Here is a 20,789-nt window from a genome sequence, read left to right as displayed (position 1 = left end):
CCCTTGGGACCCTGACATCTCTTGGATGAAGAGGGCAGTGCTCCTCATGGCTACCCTGTTTTCAGAAAAGTTCTCAGAGAAGGAAGTTGAGGGAGATGGCAGGTCCTAGCAAGAATAGGAGCCAAAAGGAAGCAGTAATTCCCAGACGCCGGGCTGGGGCCTAGCCCGCCTGCCATCCCACGTCAGTTCTTCAGGATTCTCTGGTGTATAGTTCAGTATCACTGGAGACTGTGGTGTGGTTACAGAACCAGCCTACCTAGACGGCCCTCAAACCTGTGTGTCTGTGTGTCTTGGGAGATGCGTGGTGATGGAGAAATTGGAAGAGAGGACTCCAGAAGTCGGGTATAGGTTTAACTTGGGCTGTGCACAATGGGAATGCAGATTGTTTCCCTGCCATGGATTATGATTGCCCCCTTGTGGAGAAAACGCAGCTTGGCTTCAGAGTGCCTCAGAGCCCAAAGATTTCTCTTTAGGGGGAGGAAATGCGTCACTTTTCTTTAGAGTCATCTCTTTAAAACTGGACTAAATATTTTATTATCCAGTATGTGATATTTTATGTACTGGATAGAGGGTCATGGGCCTGGAGATATTGAAATACAAATCCAGAATATCCTTGCATTGTACCAGAAACACTCCACACTGACACTTGCAGTCTACCGAAAAGCATTACCCATTTGTGGCCAAGTTCCCGATTAGAGCTCGGACCTCCCCACCACATGTATTTATGCTGTTGCTTTTCCAGCCCAGTGATAGGAGATTGCTTCGTCAGTATATGCAAAGAGCTAGTGTCTGGTACCCCCATCATTCTGGTGATTACCAGAACTAGGTCGGTACCACTTTGTGGGTGTTTTGTTTTATTGCAGTATGCTGGAGAAGGCAATCGCACCCCACTCCAGTACTCTTGCCTGGAAAATCCCATGGAGAGAGGAGCCTGGTAGGCTGCAGTCCATGGGGTCGCGAAGAGTCGGACACGACTGAGCGACTTCACTTTCACTTTTCACTTTCCTGCATTGGAGAAGGAAATGGCAACCCACTCTAGTGTTCTTGCCTGGAGAATCCCAGGGACAGCGGAGCCTGGTAGGCTGCCTTCTATGGGGTCGCATAGAGTCAGACACGACTGAAGCGACTTAGCAGCAGCATTGCAGTATGCCTTGTTCTAGATTTATTTGGGGGAAACATTTGAGGTTGAAATGAACCGGTGGGGCAGGGGTGGCTAGTTTAGTGGGCTGGCAAACTGGCAGTTATAGAAAACAAATGACAGGTTCTCTGTGATCACACATAGCAGTGACCTTGGTCCCCCAGGAGATAGGGAGGTGTATTTTAGAACATCATTCCAAGGGTTTCAGTCCACTTTCTTTTTATGGGGGGAGGGAGGGCAGGGCTGTATTCCTATAACGCCAGTGACATTTCTGGTGTGACCCGGGTGTTTCCCTGCGTCTCCTCCCATGCTGCCTTCTCCCTGCCCCCACCCCCCGTTGTGCTCCACTTCCAAATGCCATGTCACAACAGCACTTGGATGTGTTTTTCTCAACTGTCATCAGCTCCAGCTGGCAAGACCAACTTCTTGAAACACAGGAAGCATCCAGCGGAAAATATTTTAATAAAACAGACTCCTCATAAAATGTTGTTTTGGGGGGAAGAACCAGCCCCCCCCCAGTCTGTCAGCATTGTGTTGGGAGACAGGAGAAGACAAGCCGGCGGGCAGGAGCCGCATCCTAATGGGGCTTTGTTGCGGGTGGTTCAGTGCTGGGCACACGGACTCGGTGCCTGGCCCTTTAATCTGGCCTGGATTCTCTTGAATCACGATCTTTGTCTCTGCTAGGAATATCAAAGTGCATCAGAAACTTGGAGGATTTGGGCCGCAGAAAGAGACACAGGATCTTTGAGGTGGAGGGCAGGATTCGGTCCTCCTGACTTCTTGCCCCAACTCTCACTTCCAGAAAGCACATTAAATAATTAACTGTGTGGACCACAAGACGGAGCTGATTAAGAATAAGTTGGTCTCCACGGCCTCCTATAGCAGCTGGCATCTGGAATTCATCGAGGCCTGGTAGCACTGCCGGCAGCTCTGGCCACTGCCTCCATTGAAGTCCATTTTTTTGCTTTCCAACTCATGTCCATTCTTGCATCCGTTCATTCCTCAAACATCTTCAAAAGCCTACCAGGTGTGAGCTTCTTAGGATTTTAAAGGATGCCCTAAAGGGAATCCCATTGCTAAATTTTGTTGACTTGCATTTTCCCAAAGCAAAATGTTTCCCATGTTAAATTTTCTTCCCCAGTGAAAAGTAGGTGTCCTAGCCCCTCAAAAATTTGATAGCGATTGGAAGAATCCTTTAGGAAGTCTTCTGGGGATAACATTTCCCTCTGTTTTTCAGTTAACATTAGCTCATTAATATTCAGTGATGACTTCTCAAGAAGTATTAGCTACTTACATTATTATTCACAGCAGGACTGATGGTATGCCCCAAGGATCCCCTAGGGTAAGTGTTCAGATTTTGAGGGATCGGACGGAATGGGCTGTGGGTCAGAGGCCAGTTGACAGCAAGTACAGTGGAGCTCCTGATGTGTTCTAGGCCCTCTTAGGCATCCCTTCCACAGAATGGGAACTCAGGCTCAGAAAGTGAATGAACCAGGTTTGCAGGTCACCCAGTTAGAAAGCAGCAGGGCCAGGACTCCCAGTGCTGCTCAGGTTCAATCTCTCAGTTTGAACCCCCCCCAAGGGGGTCCAGTATTCGCCTAGCTTTGCCCAAAGAGCTCCGTGTCCTAAGGTGTCTTGTCCTGCACACTACCTTCCTCTCTGCTTCCCTGGGGTCGGGAACCAGAGCTGTTCAGTCCTCTTCCAGCCCAGGAGGCAGTGTTCTTTGGTGGCTGAGTGTTTCCATCTGGGGAAGAAAAGGGAAGTAACATTTACTGAACATCCCTGAAGACCGTGAAGGGTGGGTAGTGACTTTCCCATTGAACAGATGGGGAAACTGAGGCTTGGAGAGAGGCTTTCCATAACTTGCCCAAGGTCTGGGGGCTGGAAAATGGAGAGATCTTCTCTCTAATGACAGACCTGGTCCTTTCTTCTGCAGCATCCAGCCCTTTTTGTTAAGAACCTAATTATGACTATGAGGATGATGGCGGCTGCAGTAGGCACACTGAGGTCATAGCTTCTCACCCTGTTAAGGGTGGGCTTTGCTTTTTTCAGCAGGAGTGTGCATGGCTCCCAGGCCCCAGCTTATCTTCCCTCTGGGTTGCTAGATATGGGGCGATTTCCCATTCATCATGAGGCTTAGAGTCGCTAGCAAGCTGTAAAAGGCAGCACTGTGCTCAGTACTGCCCGCCCCTCAGGACCACACACAGCAAGCAGAGGCCAAAGGAAGGGAATGACCTACTGGTCCCCAGGTGCCTCTCTTTCATTCGAGAAATTTCATTCTGCTGTGAGAGTTGGGAGGGAGACAGTTACGAGCAGTCTCCACCTTTTTATAAATCTTCACAATAACCTGGAAGGGTAGGGCTGTCTTCTGAGTCCTAATGGTGACAGAGCTTGTGCTCATTGTAGATCGGAGACGTGCCCAGTCCTGGCCAGCTGCAGAGACCGAGCTCTCTCAGTGCACACCTTGTCCCCTAAAGGTGACACACAGAACACCCTGCAGTCACCTGAGTCTTGACTGGCTGTAGGCTGGTTATTTGGAGTTCCAGATAAGTAAGTGAGAATAGTCCATGTTCAGCCATCAGGGGCCTGTAAGCCATTCCCTGTCATTTCTCTGGCCAGATCCATGTAAAAAACTGCTCTTTGCCAGTAATTTTCTTTGTTTGTAAAAATAACCCAGTAACCTTATAGGTGATCTAGAAGTTAAGGAAAAGAGACAAGTTCATTCCCAATCCCACTACTTCAGTTCAGCCACTTATTAGCATTTCTGCAGATTCCCATTCAGTCTTTTTTCTAGATATATCTTGCAGAGCTGCCAGCCTCCTTGCAATATCCCATTGTACACTGGACTTCCAGGAAAGTCTGTCCTTAGCCACTCTTATAGGCCGATATCCGCATGTCCTTGTTAGCCCCATGGTGACCACAGAAGATCCCACTGTGTATATCTATGTGGTCTGCCTGACCACACCCCTTATATGGGATTTGTAAATTGTTCCAGTTTTTCACAAATGTGAAAAATGCCAAAGTGAATGTGCTTGTCCTCCAAGTTTTTTATCATTATAAGAACAATCACCATTAACTGAATACTGCATGCTAAGCATTTTACATACACTGTTTCATTAAATCTTCACGGAAATCCGGGGCCAGGGGTAGGTGTCATTAGCTCTGTTGTATAGAATTAGTAGCCATGACTCCAAGAAGCACTGGCTGTGCTTGGTTACACAGCTAGGTAGTGACAGAGCTGTCCGTAACACCAAAGACCAGCCCTTAACCAGTCTTTTTTTTTTTTTAAATATATATTGATGTGGGCCGTTTTTAAAGTCTTTATTAAAGTTGTTACTACTGCTTCTTATTTTGTTTTGATTTTTGGCCTCAAGGCACATGGAATCTTAGCTCCCGGGCCAGGAATGGAACCCACACCCCCAAGTCCAACCACTGGACTGCCAGGAAAGTCTGTCCTTAACCAGTCTTATAGACAGATTTCTGCTCTGTGTTGCTAAATAACTTTCTGAAAGAATCACACCACTTTACACTCCCATCAGAACTGTGGAATTCCCCGAGAATCTGGGTCCCAGAGACCCATCGGGACATGTGGCTGGCATTAGAAATCCTGGCCGAGGAGTACTTCTGCAGGTTGTGCTGGCTGGGCAGGCAGTGTGTGCACCAAACGGCCAGCCCCCACTGCTCAGGAATTGGAGAGTCTGCTCATCTGAATTGCACTGCGTGACCCCAGTACCCAAAGCCCCCGAAGATTAAAGTAAGATCAGAAGAAGCTGCCAGAAGCATTTAGTGAGAGCTCTGCCCAAAGACCAGGTCTCAGAACACTTTGCAGTCATATCTCTTCAGGCTGTTTGCACACGTGCTCTAGCAGGAGACGACGTCTGCTTCACCCCCACTTCCCCTGCCCCCATGCTGAGTCTCCTTGGGCTCAGCACGGCCTCTGGCTAAGGATCACAGCCAGAGCCCCTCTGCCTCTTGCCCAAACCCAGAGCTGCCCGAGGGTGAGGGCCTGGTGCACGGGCCTGGCTTGGCATCCGCAGACTTGGGCAGCATCCTGGTCCACCAGCTGTCAGTCTGAGATATTGCACAACTATTTGCCATCTTTTTTTTTCTCAATACCTGTTAACTCCCAAAGAACACAATCTGGGAAGCTGCCCACAGGAGCCGCACAAGCATCCTCAGTTAGCAGCCATGACTGCTGCAGCCTGCCTCCTCCCAAGGCCACAATACCCAGGACTTACCCTGACAAAGCCATGACCTTCCATGTCGTGTATCACCGCGTGCATACACACACGCTCACACACCCCCATGGTCTGTGAGCAGGGCAGGGCTGTGTGACCATCAGCTTTGACTCTTCAACTTAAAGACCAGAGCCTGGCCCAGCTCTGTTCAGGGATATTTACTGAATGAGTGAATGGAGGAATCCCTGAGGGCAGCTTACAGCCCAGCCTCCTGGAGATGGGGGCGGGTGTCAGTTAACAACCACAAATGTGTAAAGAGCACCTGCTATGAGCCAGGTGTGATTAGGAGGCTTACCAGCACCTGCCTGGCCTGGCACTCTAAGAGCTAGAAGTTGCAATCAGCCCTGGGAGCAATCTCCAGGGTGCCAGCTGGGCCCTGGGACCCAGGGGCTTGGGGCAGCCTCCTGGGCACTACCGCCTGGCAAGCCGCCAGGACACCAAGCAGGAGGGTGCAGACTCAATTAGCAAGGCGAGAGGCTCCTGACCTGACTTGGCCCCCGCCCCCTCTCCACCGGTGAGTTTTCGGCCCCAGAGACAAAGCCAAGACAGAAGCCAGGCGTGAAGCCTAAGCCCAGACTGGAAAAGCAGGAGCTGCCGCATGGCCCCCAGCACACACAGCAGCCCAGGAAGACACAGGAACCCCTCATGTTGACCACTTCCACCTACTACCCGGAAGGAGGGACTCTCCCAGGAGTGGTCACAGTAGGGGATTAGATGCAACTGAAAAGCCAAGCCTTTATGATGCCTTCAGATATGGCACCCCCTCCTCAAGATGTCACAGAGCTCAGTCTCCTCTGAAAGGCTCTGCCACGCCAACAAGCGCCCTTCCCAGTCCAGGTTCCACATCACCATTTCCCAAGTGCCTGTTTTGGGCCCAGTACTTTGACATGTGTCATCTTGGTTAACCTTCCCTGCTCCCCCAAAGTCCACGCAATGAAAGCATTGTTAGTCCACCTAGCCATGGGGGAACCACGACTCTGACAGGTGGAAAGACCTGCCCCGGGTCCAGCACATATACCCAGGCCCACTGGGTCCCACACCCACATCCACTGCTTCCTCACTAGACGCCTTCCCACCACTGCTGCCACAGTCCCTAGAAAAAGACTTGCGCTCTTGGCATGCAGAGACTGTCCTCATGATGCGGGATGGGTGTTCCTCAGCATCTACACAATTTCTCTTCCAGGTAAGGAGAGCACCCCCAAGGTGTCCTCTTCCCTGTCTTCCCTCCAGCAGAGAGCATCAAGGCGGGGAGAGTGGAGCCAGGCCTCTCCGCCTGCATGAGTGTCCATCCTGCACCAGGGAAGGGCTTCTCAGCGTGCTGGGCATGGGTGTGGACATGGGAAGTCCACACTAGTGATCTTTGTGGAAGGAAGGCAGACAGACAGGCACAGGTTGATAAATAAGTGGACGGATGAATGAAGGTTAGAAAGACAAAAAAGGGCACGACTAACCCAGGAGACGGAAATGGAGGTAGTGGAGCCGTAGTCCCCCGTGCTGGGCCCCGCTGACCTCACGCCTGGCCTTCAGTCCTCATGCTGGTGGCAGGCTCTCCACCACCTGGTCTCTGCCAGCCCCACCTGCCACCCGCAAGCCCCTGTGCCCACTCCTCCACAGAGATACCTCCAGGCCACCGTACAGCCTCTGTTGGACTCATGATTAAAGCCCAGCCCCCAGGTCACCTCCCAGGCGGCGCCTTGTCCAGGGGCCTCTGAGCCAGGCACATGCATCACTGCACTCTGGCAGGGCAAGTCCCCAAGAGGATGGAAAGGCCTGGCCTCACACTCACCCATCCACCCTCGATCGGTCCACGAGACAGGAAGACACCTTCTCATCACAGCAGCGAGTCTCTCATTGCTGTTCTTAAGTAGATATTCACCTACTGCTGAGAACAAAGACGCGGTGTCCAGCAGGTTCCCATATCTGTCTTCAGTTCTTCCTCCCAGTTAGCAGTCCTAGCCTTGCCCCAGGCACATGGAATAGCTCCAGTGGATGTTCCAGAACTTCCCTTGTGGGTCCTACACCAAGCTCATCTCTTCCATAGAAGAGACTTGCTTCAGAGCCTTTTTCTCTGTTTTTAACCCACACATGCGCTAAGGTGCCCCCCAGAATATTGGCCCTGTGTAGCAGTGCTGGCAGGGAGACATGGCAGTGTCTCCAGGTGGGGGAGCTCTCAGGTGACTCCGATGTGCTGAGTCGTGCCCAGCTGTGGGCCAGCAACCTTGACTGGGAAGATCTTTGAAGGCAGGACCATCCTATTCATCCTTGAACACCCAGGGGAGACTCTGAACAGGGTGGAGAGGTGCCAAATCTGTTTGTTGGCAGGTGAGCATAGCGTCTGGGCAGTAACTGAATGTGCACGAGGCACCATGCGAAGCCCTTCATGAGTATCCTCATTCAGCTCTTGTGATAAGACTAACAGGAGGGCTATAGACTCTCTATTTTGCAGATAAGAAACAGGTTCAGGGAGATACAATGACTGTCCCGAGGTCAGTCTGGCTGGCACTTTGGGGGAGGGTGGACAGACGGGGTCTTGGGGCCTGTTCCTGCCCAGCGGCCCAACAGGAGCCTTGAAATCAGTGGACGCCAGAGCAGCCAAGACCTTTAAAAGTAAAGATCCTTTGTGCTAGTGTGAAATGATCCTTTAAAACATGATCACCAGCTCCCCTCATTCGTTACCTCTGGAGACCAAGTCCTTGCTGATTTTTTCCCCTTCTTTATCTCAAGTACATTTAAATGTCAATTAAATTTGAAATATCTACATTTGTCAGCATTTCATTGTGGGCCAGCGTGACGTGCTGCTGATTTGTCCACGCGATGTGACACATGAAAAAAACTCTCGAGATGCAGATCTTCCTCATTAAAAAATAAGCCCGTGCGATCCCGGCACGGCAGAGAGCCACAGAGCACGTCCCCGCTTCCTGACGCCGTGTCTCTGACATGGTATTTAAAAAGGAACAGCCGCGCCTGTCACCACTGTCACACGCGCACGCTAGCCAGCGACACGTTACACCAAACATTAGAGAGGGTTCGGGGAGTCATCTGCATGGGAACTCCGCGCCAAGATGAGGTGGGCAGAGGCGGGAGCAGCCGTGGGAGACGCTGGGGTCTGAATGTGATGGACAGCGGGCCTTTCTTTCTCGCCAAGACTCCGGCAGCCCTCACTGGGTAGCCAAGTTCACCACGACCTGCCTTTTCACAGACAGCTCTTTGTGTGTAATAAAATCCAGGCAAGTGGTGGGTGGCAGACTGCAGGGTAGTAGCTGAATTGGGTTAATGAGGGAAGAGGTATGCTTTTTTTTTTCATATTCTGCCTTAAGCTAATAAAAAATTTAAACCTGGACGTATTCGACGGTTCATCCTTTATCTCTGACAAATATCTGACTATATGTTTCATGGGCGAACATGAGCAGCTGAATTTAAGTAAGTTTATTTTGAAATCTCACCTTTTATCAAAAGTGGAAGGAGAAACACACAACACCTTATTTCATTGTTTCAGATCCACAGAACTAAAGAGGCAGGATCACAAAGTGGTTTAGAGTCAGGCAGATCCAAATTCCATGCTCTGGCCTTAGCTGCTGTGTGACGCTGGGCAAGTGACTTTGCCTCTCTGAGCCTTGGCTGCTTTATCTGCAGAGTAAGGATGATGTGATGAGTAATTAATCAGAAACCATATGGACAGCATTTAGCCCAACACTTGTAAATACTGCTGGTGTCAGCAGTAAATACAGCTAGTCGTCATCCATGTGGCCCAAAGCCTGGACCTGAAGAAACTCTCATCAAACCACATGGCAGAGTTCTTGTCTAGGTATTTCCATCACTCTTGAGAAACAGATAGACACCCTGGACCTCACGTTGAAGCCCTGTCCGACCAGCCTGGCCTGGTCAAAAGAGCCAGCTGGAGAGGAAAATGGTGAGCTGAACAATGAGGCTCCCTCTCCCCCACCTCACCCCCAAGCACCTCTGTGATCTTGCGCGTGGGAGGCACTGGATTCTGACAGTGATGGGAAGTGCAGCAGCCTGATCCAACAAAACCAAGGTAGAGTCCAGCACAAAGGCTGTTGGCTCTCATGTGAATCCAGATATTTCTGGCATCTTTAGTGGCATGCAGCTTATGTGCCAAGCTGTACTCTCTGCTTGCTTGTCAAAGCCAGAGGAGGGGACTGTGCTTGGACAGGTTCTGGAAATGCATTTGATGGATGGATTTGAGCGTCACCAAAGCCTCATTCAGTTTGACTCAAGCAGAGATACGAGGCCCACGTGTACACAGTCTAGCACCAGCCCAGAGGACAGGAAGGAGAGGGCTCTGAGCTAGAGTCCCTGCTCGTCACCTCCCGGTTGGGTGGCCTGATCACACCTTCGTCACCGTGACCCCCAGTGCTCATCTAGCACTGCGTCTGCTCAGTTGGCTGCATGGGTGACTGGACAGACAGGTGGATGAGTGGACTTATGACAGTCTTGTCCTCTATAAAATCTGTGCAGTGACACCTTCCTGCTGGGGAGGCGAGGGGCAGGGTGCTAGAAATAACCTGTAAAGTCCGTGGCACAGTGCCTCCTTGTGTATACTGTTCTAACCATTTTTCTGAGATTCCCACCTGCCCCAATATATATAACACTTTCATCCACAAACATGATCCTATTCATTCTAAAGTTAATGTTCTTTTTCATATTCTTTCCCATTATGCTTTATTGTAAGATATTAAATATAGTTTCCTGTGCTATGCAGTAGGACCTTGATGTTTATATATTTTATATATAGTAGTTTGTATCTGCTAATTCCAAACTCCTAATTTATCACCCACATTCCCCTTTGGTAACCATAAGTTTTTCTTTGTCTCTTAGTCTGTTTCTGTTTTGTAAATAAGTTCATTTGTATCATATTTTAAATTCCACATAGAAATGATATCCTATGATATTTGTCTTTTTCTGTCTTATTTCACTTAGTACAATAATCTGTAGGTCCAATCCATGTTGTTGCAAATGGTGTTATTTTATCCCTTCTTATGGCTGAGTAATATTCCATTGTATATATATGTCCCACATCTTCTTTATCCATTCATTTATCGATGGACATTTAGGTTGCTTCCATGTCTTGACTATTGTGAATAGTGCTGCTATGAATATTTGGTGCATGTATCCTTTCAAATTAGAGTTTTCTCTGGATATATGCCCAGGAGTGGGATTGTAGGATCACATGGCAACTCTATTTTTAGTTTTTTAAGGCACTTCCATACGACTCTCCATAGTGGCTGCACCAATTTACATTCCCACCAACAGTGTCGGAGGGTTCCCTTTTCTCCACATCAGAGAGGGGTCCTTCCTACACTGCATCCTCAAGCTGAGGAAAGGGTCATGTGCCTGGTGGGGGCCCAGAAAGAGGGGTGAAATGGGCGTGTTCGAGGCCGTGTCTCTCCAGCATGCTGGCTTCTGCTCAGTCCCTCAGCAGACTTCCTCTGCACTAATGCTGTGCCAGAGGTGTGGGGGATAGAGAGAATGCACCAGGCCCCTGCCCTTGAGGACCTCCTCGCAAACAGAATTGCAAGAGGTTCAGCTCTATTGATGATCCTGGAGGAGGACGTGGCAACCCACTCCAGTGCTCTTGCCTGGAGAATCCCCATGGACAGAGGAACCTGGCGGGCTACAGGCCATGGGGTCGCAAAGAGTCGGACACAACTGAGCAACTAAACTCAGCACACACAGCTCTACTGATGAAGCGCTAACCCGCTCAGCCCAAGGAGAAGCCCACTCCACCTAGGGAGAAAAGTCCACTGGGAGCTCCAGGAAGGCATCTAGGAGAGCGGTTTGAGCTAAGTGTTGCAGGCCAGGACAGTCAGTGCAGCAGGCAAAGGCAAAGGCAGGTAACGGAGGCAGCAGGAAAGGAGCACAGAGATGGGCGGGCCAGGCACAAAGCAGTGTCTGCCCTGCTCAGAGCGCGGACTTGGTGACAGTCACCCACCTGCCCGGCACGTTCCGTGAGCTCTCTGAGTGCAGCCTAAGGCGGAGTGCTTGCCCCCTGCACCCCGCCCCCTACTCAGGACAACAGTCCAGTGCTGGCAAGTAAGGGGGGGTCCTCCTAACCTTTAGACAGATGAATAAGTCATTCCAGACACATCTGAACATCAGTACTGCTGCTGCTTTAGACACTGCACGACCAGCTGAGGTGAAATCACCGTGCAGAGCAGCAGGAGTAAAGAGGAGAGTGGCAAGGTCAGGACTGTGATTCAGAGCAAGATTCCAGGGGCCGTGTGGAAAGTGGCCCTCCTGCTGAGCCCTATTTTATGTCCCAGTCTGGCCCCTGTGTTGGCCAGGGCATATTCCTGCAGGCTAGATCTTCCTGCCCTCTCTCCTGAGCAGAGACAAATGCACGTTCTAGGCCATGCTCCCAACCAGTCCAGGCGGGCTGACATGCATCTTGTCCCTGACACTCGGGAAGGCGGCCTGGGAGAGGAGACCTCCCTGTGCAGCCCTGGGCAAGTGACTTCCTCTCTCTCAGCCTCAACCTCCCCTTCAGTATGAGGACAAAACTCTCTGCCTGGCTAACTTCTAGGGACAGTGTAAGGCAATGAAGGGTCAAGTGTGATCATACTAGGGCCCTCAGCCCTGTGTGCCAGCTTTGATTTCCACATTTGAAAGAACAACATATTCTTGGGTAACAACTGTCTTAGCACTGGGGATGGTGGGTCATAGCAGCAGCCGGTCACAATCCACTCTCCCCCAGCTGCTGTCTCTCACTTACCCTCCAACCCTGGTGCCCATGCGCTTTTTTGGACATGTGTCCTCTTCCTGAAATGAAGTCTGAAGGGAATTGTATCATATAAGGCAAAGAAAGGAGACTGCCCTGGCTGGGGTTTGGGGAAAGAGGAGATAGCCCCAATCAGGTACCCCCGTGTCTCCTGTGTTTGAGGTACCTCCCCAAACTTCACCAGTGCCCAGGAGACCCTCGGTGTGCGTCCAGCCCGCTGCACTGGGCAGAGGCGTGGGCTGCCCGCTCCCCAGTTGCATGCTGGGGCAGCAGGCGTGGGGCCAGGATTTGAACCGAGAGCTGTGGGGTCCAGCCTCTCTTTCCTGAGCTCACGCCTCTCACGGGCCCTGGTCAGTGTATAATTCATAGGAGCCGGCGTGGAGTTTCTCTGGGCTGTGTATGTGTTTGTGTTTATAGAGGTAGAGCTCACAGGTGGCTGACAAGGGAGATATATTTTTTATAACAATGAATATTTAATTTCCACATCACAGATGAAAAAGACTCTCTGAAGAGGCATCTGAGGGAGACTCCAGAGAGCGGCCACTAACCAGAAAAGGGCCTTCTCGCGAGTGCTCTTCCACGTGGCTCACTTTCTTCTTTAACTTTTTCATTTTTTATTTTTTCCTGATTATTGAAGTAGATATGCACACTGGAGAAAATGTAGAAGACACAAAAATAAAAAATGGGAGAAGGGAAAAGAAAATCACCCATAATATGCTAGCTTTTGTTGACATTTAAACACGTGTCTTTTCAGTCTTTTTTCTATGCATTTTTCCATAAGTAAATGAGACAGAAGGCAGTATTATTGCAATTCTACTTCTTAATTCTTAGATTTTTTCCTTTATAAACATTATAATTTAATGAGAGGATAATACTCAGCCAACTGTACCATAATTCACTTCACCAGATTCCTACGTGGAAATTTAGATTGTCTTGTATTTTATAAACGTAGCGGTAATGGACGTCTTTGTGCGTAATCTGTTGCTACAGTTTGGGCTATCTAAATGAAAGTGAAATCGTGAAGTCATAGATGCATTTAAGGCCCTTGACACAGGTGGCAAACCCACAGTTTCTTTTCTGTTAGGGCCCAGCTTCCTCACCGTGGGGGCCCGTCGGGCCTTCTCTGGACAACTTCCTCCCTGGCCGGCAGAGGGAGGCCAGGGTCAGGCACCAGGCTGCAGGCCTCCTTCCCACCCCACCACGCGGAGTCCTGAGGTGCCTCCTAACTGTCTTCTCTCTTGTCTCCCTCTGCCCCAGCCTCGTAAAGCCCTTGCGACACTATGCTGTCTTCCTCTCCGAAGACTCCTCTGACGATGAATGCCAGCGGGAAGAGGGCCCGAGCTCTGGCTTCACCGAAAGCTTTTTCTTCTCCACTCCCTTTGAATGGTCTCTCCTTCCTCCTTCCGCTTTCCTGAGCTCGGCTTGGTGACTCTCTGGGACCACTTGGAGGGGCGGGGGTGGCCAGCTTGTGCTTGTGTGTGGGGAGGGTGCCTGGGGCTGCTGCCTTCCGGTGCCCGCTTGCAGGCGGCGCCCCCCCCCCCACCACCACCCCCATGTGCCTCCTCCCAGGGCGTTCATTCCGACAGCCCCACTGGGCCTGTGGCGATGGGGTGAGGTGACAAGGGTGCCTGGGCTGTAAAGGTGTGAGACGGGAACATCTCCTTCCTCACAGCGAAAATGCACTGGACTGTTAATGGGGTTGCTGACTGCAGCTTCAGTTCCAGTTAGGCTGGTTGTTGCTGCCCAGTCTTCCTTTATCTCAGCACACCTTGGGAAGCCATGGAGATGGAGCGTCAGATTTTAAGTTTAAAGAAAAAAAAAAGTGTTACTGGTATGGAATATATATATTAATGATGGCATGGCCAAAGATCTTACCGATTTGCCTGACTTTAAGATAACTTTTATCACTATTATTTATAGCCTAAGCCTCCTTCTAATTACAAATTGCAACAAAGAAACAAAAAAAGAAGGTTCACCACAACCCAGCCACCCCGGGAATTGGGCTTTGATGGCTGCCTTTTTTTTTCCCCGCCATGTCTTGCCTCTCCACCCACAGGCTTTTCCCAGCTGGGACTGAGCAGACGGTCAGCTCTGGTCTGTGTTTATCTGTTTGCATGGTGTTTCTAATGGGAGCCTTCAGGGGAACGGAACTGCCCTTTGCTGAACACCCACAGCAGACCTTGGGGAGTGAACCATTCCGGCCCGATTACATAAGAGAGACTCTCCCCCCCACTTCCCCCTTGTCAGCCCCCTTCACTATCTCCCTGCACCCACTCTCTCCGCCAAGGCTGGGCCTGTGGGTTCCTTGGGGCGCCTGACAAGCCCAACAGCTCTGCTGCTGCCACTGGCCCCCACAGGCGGAAAGGGTTCTGGCCCTTTCTGCCACCAGCTCACCTGTGGCCACAGGCAAGTCAGTCCCCTCCTGAGGTGCTCGCTCAGAGAGCAGTGCCCTAAGCCAGTGCTGCTCAGGTTTTGCGTGCTGCCTGGTCTGTGCAGTGAATCTCCTTCTTTAAAACTAGGAGAAAAGCCTTGTCCTAAGCAATAGTATCTATAACATCATAGACTTAATGTATCAGTTATTATCTCTATTATTAATTAAAATAAAGATTGCATCATTGGAATAAGAAATGTCCAGCCATGTATCAACTTATAATTGCCTTGCTGGTAAAGGGATCCCACATAGACAACAGCCAAGGATGCCCACCGTGGGGTCTGGCCAGCCACGTTCTTTTTAAACTAATTGATGCCTTAATTATTTCAAATAATGCTCACTCCCTGAACCATGATCTATGAAAAGCATAGGTTTCGGTGTGTGTTTAAAGGGAACCGGCCAGCTTAAAATGGATTCCTTCTAAAGAAACTTTGTTTCCTTAACTACAAAGCACACTGACTTTTCTTTGTCGCCTTCACTGTGTTCAAACTTGGTTAAAGGAACTTGGTCAGATGGCATAGTTAGAACAAGTGAGGGACTTCAGAAGTTTCTCATACTTGGCTTCCATTTCTGCCTCTTGCCAGGTGCTGTGTGACATAGGTCCCGTTACTTAGCCTCTCTGAGCTTCAGCTTCCTCATCTCTAAAGTGGGGGGTGTGAGTCCTACTTCACGGGCTGCTTGTGTGGCTTCAGGGAGATAGTACAGTCTGACATAGTCCTTGCCCAGAGTCAAGACTGTTAGTTGAGCCTCTTTTCCTCTACTGACTGTCCCCCTGCCCAGGTTCATGCAAGTGGGCCTTCAGACCACCAGGTGGCGACCTTCCCCACTTTACCAGAGCCATGGGCAGTTTCAACCTGACCCACCGGGCAGAGCCTTGTGGTTGGAAGTAGGATGCTACTCTGGCCCAGTTTCACAAGAAGTCTGGGCAGCATTCTCCACATACCCTGGGGCTCAGGCTTGTGAGAGAGGATAGCAAGAGGTACCCAGTGTCCCCAGCACCTGGGTCGGCTGTAAGATTTTGGTGCACGAATGGACAGGATGCTGTTAACAGCCTCAGCATGCCTGCTGGTACACCTGGTACCGCATTTGCTTGTGTCATCTCCACCACCAGTTGCGAAGGCATGCACTCTGGAACGGGAGAGCAGCTGAGGCTCAGAGAGGTTAAGTGACTTGCCTAAGGTCCCACAGCAAGAGATGGCACCAGGGCTGGAAGCGAGATCAGCACGGACTAAGGCCCAGGTATCTTGCCACTGAGGATCCTGGGGTGCTCCATGCAGCCTCCTGGAGGAGAGTTCCCCCAGCTCAGTTCCGCACAAGCTGGGCCCAGGACCCGACTGCTGCAGGGGTGAGGGTACAGACAGTGGGCTCAGGGGTGAGTCCTCCTGCCTGTTCCCTCTCCAGCTGTGGCCCCTTCCTCATGCCTTGTGTGAATGGGGCGGGAGCCCGCTGGCCAGTTCTATGGTAGGTCTTGTGGTCTGGAGGAAACTAAGTGGGCTCCCCATGCAAGCTAGATCCAAAGCGACTTGCCCAAGGCCCCTCAGTGAGCAGAACCCTCAGCCCTGGTCGGTCTGTCTGTCTGAGGGGCCCCATCCACAGACGCCTGCACTTGTGGGGACCCAGGACACTCTCCTCTCCCAAGGCTCCCAGCTGTGCTCCTTGAGGCCTGGAAGTTCTCCAGGGTGGGGGCTGCTTGCTCCTCCCGGGATGGCTCTGGGTGGGAGAATCCAGCCTGCTCTGCCTCCCCCCAGGCCGCAGCCATATCGGACACTCAAGGAGTCAGACAGTGCAGGGGACGAGGCCGAGAGCCCAGAGCAGCGAGCGCGGGAGCCCGTGGGCCCCACCCCAGCTCCGCATGACCGGGCCGCCAGCATCGACCTCCTGGAGGACGTCTTCAGCAACCTCGACATGGAAGTCCCGCTGCAGCCACTGGGCCAGGCCAAAAGCTTGGAAGACCTTCGGACCCCCAAAGACCTGAGGGAGCAGCCGGGGACCTTTGACTATCAGGTATGGTGGGGGTGGGGTGGGCGCAGGCTGGGGGCACTTTCTGCACATGAGGCAGGTTTTCCCACATGACAGTGAAAAAGAGCCACTTTTCCAAGGTCCTCAGCCAATGCTCGGAGTCACTCTGACTGCAAACTCTGCCAGGCGGGCCAGTGGCCAGAGCCCCCTGCTTCTGTTTGTGCATCAGAGGTGGGCAGTGCCGTGACCCCTGGTGGAAGTGGGATTATCCCCACCCTACCAAGGCTCCTCAAAGAGCCTGTGGATCAGAGTTCTGGGGCTCTGGATATTCGCTTGTGACCCCTGATCTTCTTGAGACTTTCAGTCTGTCACCACCTGTGCCTGTCTCCTCACTCGTGCCAAGGGGCTGCTGACTCTGCAGTCCCTGGGTCACAGTGTGGAATTCACAAAGCTCCCATGTATCCAGGTGGCACCAGTGGTAAAGAACCCACGTGCCAATGCAGGAGATGTTAAGAGACGGGGGTTCGATCCCTAAGTCAGGAAGATCCCCTGGAGGAGGGCATGGCAACGCACTCCAGTATTCTTAACCTGGAGAATCCCCATGGACAGAGGAGCCTGGTGGGCTACAGTCCATGGGGTTTCAAAGAGTTGGACATGACTGAGGCGACTTAGCATGCATATCCAATGATTCACACACGCCCCTCTGCAGGGAATTGCTATTCCCAGGCTGCAAATGAGGGAGCTCGGGCCAAGAGAAGGGACGTGACACCCAGGTCATGGCCCAGTAGATGGCAGAGCTGGACAGAGCCCAGTCCTATTTCATTCCTAGCCAGTGTGCCCTCACCCAGCCCCTGAGCATCACTTGCCCTCTTGGGCTCAGGGGTGGCTGAAAGTGCCCACATGCTTTGACAAGTAAAATGGGTCAGGCCAGTAGAGGGTCAGCAGATGGAGTCCTTTTCCTAAAACTAACTTGCAGCGCTGGCTTGAAAAGACAGGGCTTTCTCTGGAGACCCTTTGTGCCACCCTAGCGAGAGAAGCCTGGCCTGGAGTCCAGACAGACTTGGGCTTGCTTTCTACTGCCTACCTGGGCCGAGCCCCCAGCTTCCCTGAGCCCCAGAGGCCTAACTGGCCACACTCCCAGGACCCTGGCGCACAGGAGGGGGTGGGGATGACCAATCTGTCCCAGTCAGCAGCAGTCATTACCTCCCTCTTTCCCTCCAGCAGAGGTTGGATCTGGGCAGAAGTGACAGGAGCCGTGGGACACCAGGGGCCTTGAAGCTCGCCCACCCGCACAGCAGGCTCTGGAGCCTAGGCCAGGACGACATGGCCATCCCCAGCAAGCCTCCCGCCGCCTGCCCCAAGAAGCCCTCAGCCCTGCTCGGGAACTCCCTGGCCTCACCCTGCAGGCCCCAGAACCAGAACGGCCTCCTGAACCCCAGTGACAAGGAGGAGGTGCCCACGCCCACCCTGGGCAGCATCACCATCCCCCGGCCCCAGGGCAGGAAGACCCCGGAGCTGGGCATTGTGCCCCCACCTCCCACCGCCCGCCCAGCCAAGCTCCAGGCCCCCGGCCTCGCCCTCGGCGACTTCTCGGAGCGGCTGCCGGCTGAGTGGGAAAGGCGGGCTGCTCTCAGCTCAGCCCCATTCCCTGGGCTCCTCTCCAGCACTGCACCCCAAGACCCCACCGAACTGCTCCAACCACTCAGCCTGGCCCCAGGGGCTGCCGGCAGCAGCAGTGACGCCCTGCTGGCCCTGCTGGACCCACTTAACACAACCTGGTCGGGCAGCTCCCTTCCGCCAGGCCCCACAGCCCCAAATGTAGCCACCCCGTTTACCCCCCAATTTAGCTTTCCCCCCATGGGGACCCCTACCCCATTTCCACAGCCGTCACTTAACCCCTTTGTCCCATCTGTGCCAGCGACACTGCCCACCATGCCCCTGGTCTCTGCACCAGCTGGGCCTTTTGGGGCCCGTCCTGCTTCCCTGGGGCCAGCCTTTGCCCCCACGCTCCTGCTGTCTGGCTCCGGCTTCTGTGCCCCCCATCGACCCCAGCCCAGCCTGTCTGCTCTCTCTATGCCCAACCTCTTTGGCCAAGTGCCCATGGGCACCCACTCCCCGCAGCCTCTGGGTCCCCCAGCGGTCGCCCCCTCGAGGATCCGAACACTGCCCCTGGCCCGCTCAAGCGCCAGGGCTGCTGAGGCCAAGCAGGGGCTGGCCCTGAGGCCTGGAGATCCCCCACTCCTCCCCGCCAGGCCCTCCCAGGGCCTGGAGCCAGCCCTGCAGCCCTCTGCTCCACGAGAGGCCAGAGACCCCTTTGAGGATTTGTTACGGAAAACCAAGCAAGACGTGAGCTCGGCCCCGGCCGCCAGCTCCGTGGAGCAGCTCAGGAAGCAATGGGAGACCTTCGAGTGAGCAGCGCCGAGGGTGGGGCGAGCCGAGGCCGGCCGGCCCTGCTTCCCCTGCTGCTGTTTCTGCCCAGGTTCTACTGGTGGGAAGGGCTGGGAACCCTCTCTGCCGCCCGTCCTCCTCTCCACACTGCCCATCTCTGGAGAATGGCGCCATTTCCAGCCTGGGAATCGACCCAGCTCCTGGGTGCCTGTCCCGCCCTGCCACTACCCTCCCCCCGCCCCCGCAATTGGGTTTTGCACTAAAGAGGTCAGCTGGACCAGCGATTGCCCCAGGCCACATCCTACCCACCTTCCCTCTAGAAGCTGCCCACCAGGAGCCCCGCGCATCCTCAGGATGTCTCCTCCTGAGCCCCGTTCTCTTGCCCCAGCTGCAGCCCAGCCCTGCACACCCCACCTCGATGGGCACGAGCGTTGGCGGCACACCAGCTCGTCTGCACGAGAGGCACGTGGTTTGGAGTTTGAAGTAAGGAACCCCCTCCCCCCTCCCCCAGCTGGAGGATCCACCTGGCGGGGCATTTCCAAACCCTCTGTAGCAATATGCACACTGGTTCTTTACTAAGTCCTCACCCCAACCCCTACACCTCTGTTTTTCTGACTTGGTTGGGATCTGGGGGCTGAGGGATCCACGGGATCCCTCATGGTAACCAAACCAAGCCCCAGCCAGCCCTGCATGAGGGCCAGGAGCACCAGCAACTTTGATTATAGAAGACAAGACGGCAACAGGTAAACCTGAGAGCGTCAGGATGGGTCCGGCTGCCATCCACACTCTCTCCCGTATCCCCAAAGGTTCTCCTGGTCTCCACTTATGATCACATGAGGCTCTGGCTCTTGTCAAGTGGGTCTCAAGGGGTAGAGCTGAGAAGCAGGTACCCAGACCCCCGCTGGAAGGCCAAGCTTAACACCACAGAGATGCAAGGGTCCCAGTGCCTGGCTCCTTGGGGCAGGAGGGGGCAGGGCACTGAGCCCCTCTCCAGGCCCCTGGTGAGTGGGCAGGCTTGGCTTCTTGCAGCCTGGACGCAGGAGGGCTTGGAACCACCCCCTCCCTGCCCACCTTGTGATTCCTGCCAGCATAGAAATTCCTGAGGCCAACGTCACCAAAGCTAAATTGAAATGTTTTGTTATTATTTCTTTTATCTTTCTTTTCCTTTTTACTTTTATTGATTTGATGGAATCTTGAAATTGACTAGTTTCAATAAACCAAGTTAAAATATGGCCCAACCATTTAAGAAAACAACCATCTGAGACATGCAGGAAATTGTGAACATTTTGACCTGATTTCTCATTTCCTATTTGTGAATGGTCAGACACACAGTCTCAGGGGTGTCTGAGGGGGCAAGGGGGTTTCTAGAGGCCCCTATAACCCCAAGGAGCCTTGTCATCGTTTGAGGGACTGGGAGACCACCCCCACCCGTGAGTGAGCAAGGCCCGGCCCTGAGGTTTGCTCCGACAACATGGGGTGTGAAGAGCTGCTGGCCCAGCACAAGCTCCTTGGTCAGTCACGGCCCCTTGGGCAAGTCTTCTCTTTCAATCTCAGCAATGTCCTCTGGGCACCGGAAGCGGGGCGCTGTGTCACGTCTGGGCCATGCGGGGCGCCTCTAGGACACTCAGGTGTTTCAGCAGAGATTGCAGTCCATCCTGGGCAGACCCCCAAGCTTCATCAGGACAGGGTAGCCCACTCGGTGGGCAGAGTCTTAAGGCAAGAGGTGCTCGGTGGCCTCAGGCAAGCTGAGCCCAACCCATGGTCTCCCTGGCTGGGCGCCAGTGGCAAGAGCACCATGTTCACAAGAGCATCACTGTCTCTTCCCTTGCTGGATTGAATCTGAAAATCCAAGGATGAATTTTGTGTGTGCGTTCAATAAAGTCTTCTTGGAGAGAA

General features: G+C 52.9%; 1 protein-coding gene across 11 annotated transcripts in view; it reads left to right on the top strand.

Annotated features, from left to right (window-relative positions):
• Positions 1–20,789, top strand: part of DENND1A (DENN domain containing 1A) — a 527,524-nt gene extending 506,735 nt beyond the window's left edge. For 6 of the 11 annotated variants that reach the window (XM_070452577.1, XM_070452573.1, XM_070452539.1 and 3 more), the window contains 3 exons: positions 13,373–13,501; positions 16,295–16,550; positions 17,727–20,789. In XM_070452577.1, the coding sequence (XP_070308678.1) occupies positions 13,373–13,501; positions 16,295–16,550; positions 17,727–18,917 (1,576 nt within the window). In that variant the 3' untranslated portion in view covers positions 18,918–20,789. Of the gene's footprint in view, positions 1–1,822; positions 8,135–13,372; positions 13,502–16,294; positions 16,551–17,726 lie in introns of those variants that run through there. The other 5 variants (XM_070452550.1, XM_020872162.2, XM_020872163.2 and 2 more) reach the window with 4 other exon arrangements.

The sequence above is a fragment of the Odocoileus virginianus genome, chromosome 2 (genome assembly GCF_023699985.2).
Source record: "Odocoileus virginianus isolate 20LAN1187 ecotype Illinois chromosome 2, Ovbor_1.2, whole genome shotgun sequence".
Lineage (NCBI taxonomy): Eukaryota > Metazoa > Chordata > Mammalia > Artiodactyla > Cervidae > Odocoileus > Odocoileus virginianus.
Note: the sequence above shows the minus strand (reverse complement) of the source record. Positions and strands in the feature narration are given on the sequence as shown.